Consider the following 4,283-nt stretch of genomic DNA (forward strand, 5'->3'; position numbering starts at 1 on the left):
TCAGAGTAAAAATGCGACTAAAAAAAAGAGGGATGAGAACAAAAGCACACTATAAGTACAGTTAATCAATTAGTTGTAATAATTCTAAACAGTAGGATTGCTTATATTGCTGCAGTTTTTAATAAAACAAGCTCCAACCGCAGATTCAGCATTATTACTTTAGGTACAGTTAAGAGTACATGCAATGAAAGTAGTTAATGCAGTTTAGCAAGCAGTATCAGTACTTTAACAAACTTTTCCTGAAGAAAGCTATGCTTAGACATCAGAACACTTTTAGGCATTTACTGTGAACAAAGTGATAGAAATAAGAATTAGAACTGAAGTAATTTTTCTCATTTTTTTTTTTTTTGAAATTTAGTTTTATATTTTTTTTTAATATTTTTGATTATAATATTTTAGCAAGTGGGCTCTAAATTTATATTTGAGAAGTTGTAAATTTTTAATTTTTTTATCAATTTTATTCAGCTAAGATTACTTGCTTACAATTTCTAATTTATAAATTAAGTTACAAAAATTTATTAAACATAGAAATTCAATAATCATTAAATGATATAGATAATTAATAACACACATTGAGTTAAAAAAAATCAGATCAAATATTAATATTTAATATAAAAAACCTAACTTTAACTTACATAAATTTTTAGTAAGAAATTTACCAAAATAAAATCTAGCTTTATTTAGTTTGTCTAATTTTTAAAAAAGAGAAATGTTTGTTTTAAACTGTAAATCTTATTTCATTCATTAGCAATCATTAAAACTATAAATTATAAAATAAAATAATTAATTAATTAGCTATTTACTGTATCTTTTAAAATCTTGATGTATTAGAATAAAAACTACTTTAAAAAGAATTTCTAGATTAATTTGTAATTTTCTTTTAATTAATGTTACAGCTAACAAATACCATACCTAGTGGCTAAGGTACAGTTTAATTTTAATATTTTTGCTTAAAAATTAGTGGTTGTAAATTCAATAAAGCTTAAGTATTTAACACATAATTTGAAGATAGATGTGTGTTTAATTTGATGGTTAATAATTATCAATAAAATCAAGAAATTAATTAATTTGTTTTAATATAAAAATTCAACTTTTAATGATTGCAATAAATATATCTTTAGAAATAAAAACATAACAGAATTTTCATTTTAAGTGATAAAATATTATTTTGTTTAAATTATTTAAATTTTGTTTTCTTTTTATTTTTTATTTTTAGTGTTTTATGTTATTTTTTTTTTGTATGTTTTTTAATAAGAAAGGTAAAAAAGATTTCTTTTAAATTAATTGAATATGATTTTCATATTATTTATCTGGTAAATTTTGATACTTTACAAAATAGACTATTTCTAAATTATAAACAATATATATAATTAATCAAGCAAAAAGGAAGGAAGCAAATTAGTGAAAAAATTTCTAAAAATTGTATCTATCTTCTATTACAAAAATTTAAATTCCCAATTAGCGAATTTGATTATATTGCTTATGGGTGATTCTGAGCTGATTATTTAAAAAGTAAACAATCTACTCAATTATTTATGGTAACTAGTCATTTTTATTGCTTGCTTAAAAAAATAAAAGGAGTTAGTTTATTATTAGAAAAGCATAAAGGATAAAATAAAGGTTAAAAATTTTATATTTTATGAAAAATAAATCATTTCAATCATTTCAAAGTTGTTTTGAAGCCAATTGAGAGAGATAAAGAAAAGCTAGAAATCTTATAAAATTTTAGAATTTGAAATTTGAATTGGTCTGATTGTAACAAAAGCAAAACACTTGTTCAAGAAAAGGATAATTAAACAAAATAAAAGCATTGGTAGAATTATCTATATTTTACAAAATCCTAATTAATTAAATGTATCTTTTTCTATTTGGAAAGTGTATATTTTACATTAAAAACTTATTATTAAATCTGTAAACCAAATCTATTTTTCAAAAATATATATTTAAACAGTATTCCTTGAATAAAATTGTAGTTTTTCTAGTTAGAGCTTCTCATAAATCATTTTTTAAAATAGAATTCAAAAATAAATCATTTTGCTAAGTAATAAATGATACATAAGTTTTAAACTGGAAAAAAAATTTATAAAATTTGAGCATTCTTTGTGATTTTTTAAGTGATTACAGAATTTCTTTAAATTCGATCAAATCAAATCAAATTTAATTCGAAAGAAACTGTCTATTACCTTAAAATAATAAAGATTTTGTCAAAAATAATAAACATCTTTTAATTACCAAATTTTGGCTTAAAAACAAACACAAAAGACAAACTAAAGAAAAGAAATTATAAAAATTTTCTTAATGATATTATATTTACATATTTACTTATCCATCTATGTTTTGAAACTAAATGATTTCACTCTCTCTTTAAAATAATAAAAATTATAAGTAATAAAATAATGATTAGCAGATAAATCAAATTAAAAATAAATTTATTTTAGAAATATTTTATGTTTCTAACAAAACCTTAATAATGAATAACAATTAAAATGACTATTTAATACTTTTAAAATAAATCATTTTATTTTAGTATTTATGAATTTTATTTATTTTAGAAGAACCGTAAAAACTCAATAAATTAAAAAACAAAAATTAAAAAAGAAATTGGTTTCTAAGCTAATATCCATTAAGTACTATACTTCTAATTAATGCTACAACCAATAAATACCAAGTGGTTAAGGTACAGTTTAATTTTAATATTGTTGCTTAAAAATTAAGGGTTGTAAAATTAAATTCAACATAACAAGGAAATAATTTGAAGTTACTGCATGTGATTGATTGATTAATTAATTAATTTGATGGGAAACAATGAAATTATCATAAATTTATTAAATATTTAGCTTTTGATTGAAATTAATTTTGATTTATTTTGTAATTTGTTTTTCATATTCATGTTATTTATATGGTAAATTTTGATACTTTACAAATAGATTATTTCTAAAGTAGATACAAAATATTTAATTAATGAAGCAAGCAAGCAAATTAGTGAAACAATTTCTGAAAATTATATCTTCTGTTACAAAAACTGTATTCCCAATTAGTTAATCTGATTATATTTTTATGGGCTATTCAAAGCTGATTATTTAAAAAGCTGTTACATCTACTTAATTGCTTATTGTAGTTAATTATTTTTATTGGTTAAATATATAAATGGAATTAAGTTATTGCTAAAAAAGCAAACAGGATAATTAAAACAGTGTAAATTTTATACAAATCAAAAATATTATTTTGAAGATAATTGAGATAAATAAAAGTTAGAAATCTTATAAAATTTAGGGATTTGCAATTTAGATTGATCTTATAGTAACAAAAATAAAACAATCTTTCACAGTAAAGAAAATTAATTAAAAAAACAAATAGCATCAAATTTATATTCTGTATTTTATAAAATACTCATAAAAGTCTCTTTTTCTATTTGAAAAGTGTGCGTATATTTTACATTAAAATGTTTTTATTTATTTTATATGTAAACCAAATCTAATTTCCAAAAAAATTTATTTAAACAGAACGAATAACTTGAATACTCATAAAATCATAGTTTTAAAAGTTAGAATTTCTTTTAAGTGATTTTTAAAAATATTTTTCAAAAATAAATCATACATTTTGTTTGATTCATAGTAAATGAAACTTTTTAAGCTTGGAAAAAATATTCTTTTATTTAAAAGAACATTCATTGGGATATATTATTGATTACAAAATATCATTAAATTCGATGGAATCAAATTAAATTAGAAAAAAACTATCTATTACAACAGAATCTAACTTTTGTCAAACATAGTAAATAAATATCTTTTATATACCAAATTTGGTTTCTAAAATTATAAGAAAAACTAAATAAAAGATATCTTTTTTCTGAATAGTCATATTAAGAAATTTATCAAAGCATTTTTTCAAACTAAATAATTTTCTTATTCAATATAATAAAAATAATGATGGAATGATTAATAAAATATAAATTTTCTTTCATTAAATTGAAAAACAATTAATTACCATTTATAACTAGGGTTCAAAATCCAAAATTTAAAATTTTTCGCCAACTGCAGATCCTTTAAATGCTATAATTTCATGTAAATATATTTATTAATTGAGCTGGGTCAACCTTCATATTTAAAAATTTTTATGATATAAAAAATAACCATTAAATTAATAAAATATCATTTTATAACAACAAAATCTAATGGAATAAAATGGATGTTTAATTTGAAATTAAAATATAAAAGTTTTTGTTATTTTATCGAAAACATACTTATTAATTAAATATTATTACAAATTTAAGTAATATTTTT

At 19.4% G+C, this 4,283-nt stretch overlaps 1 protein-coding gene across 1 annotated transcript; it reads right to left on the reverse strand. All coding sequences in view use genetic code 6, as the record gives it.

Moving 5' to 3' along the window:
- On the reverse strand, positions 1-336 carry TTHERM_00233000 (transmembrane protein, putative; the record flags this gene model as incomplete). The annotated part of the gene is made up of 1 exon (XM_001014336.1): positions 1-336. The coding sequence occupies one exon, from the start codon at positions 334-336 to the stop codon at positions 1-3; it is 336 nt and encodes a 111-aa protein (XP_001014336.1).
- Between the last annotated feature and the right edge of the window lie 3,947 nt (positions 337-4,283).

The sequence above is a fragment of the Tetrahymena thermophila genome (genome assembly GCF_000189635.1).
Source record: "Tetrahymena thermophila SB210 genomic scaffold scf_8254665, whole genome shotgun sequence".
NCBI classification, from domain to species: Eukaryota; Ciliophora; class Oligohymenophorea; order Hymenostomatida; family Tetrahymenidae; genus Tetrahymena; species Tetrahymena thermophila.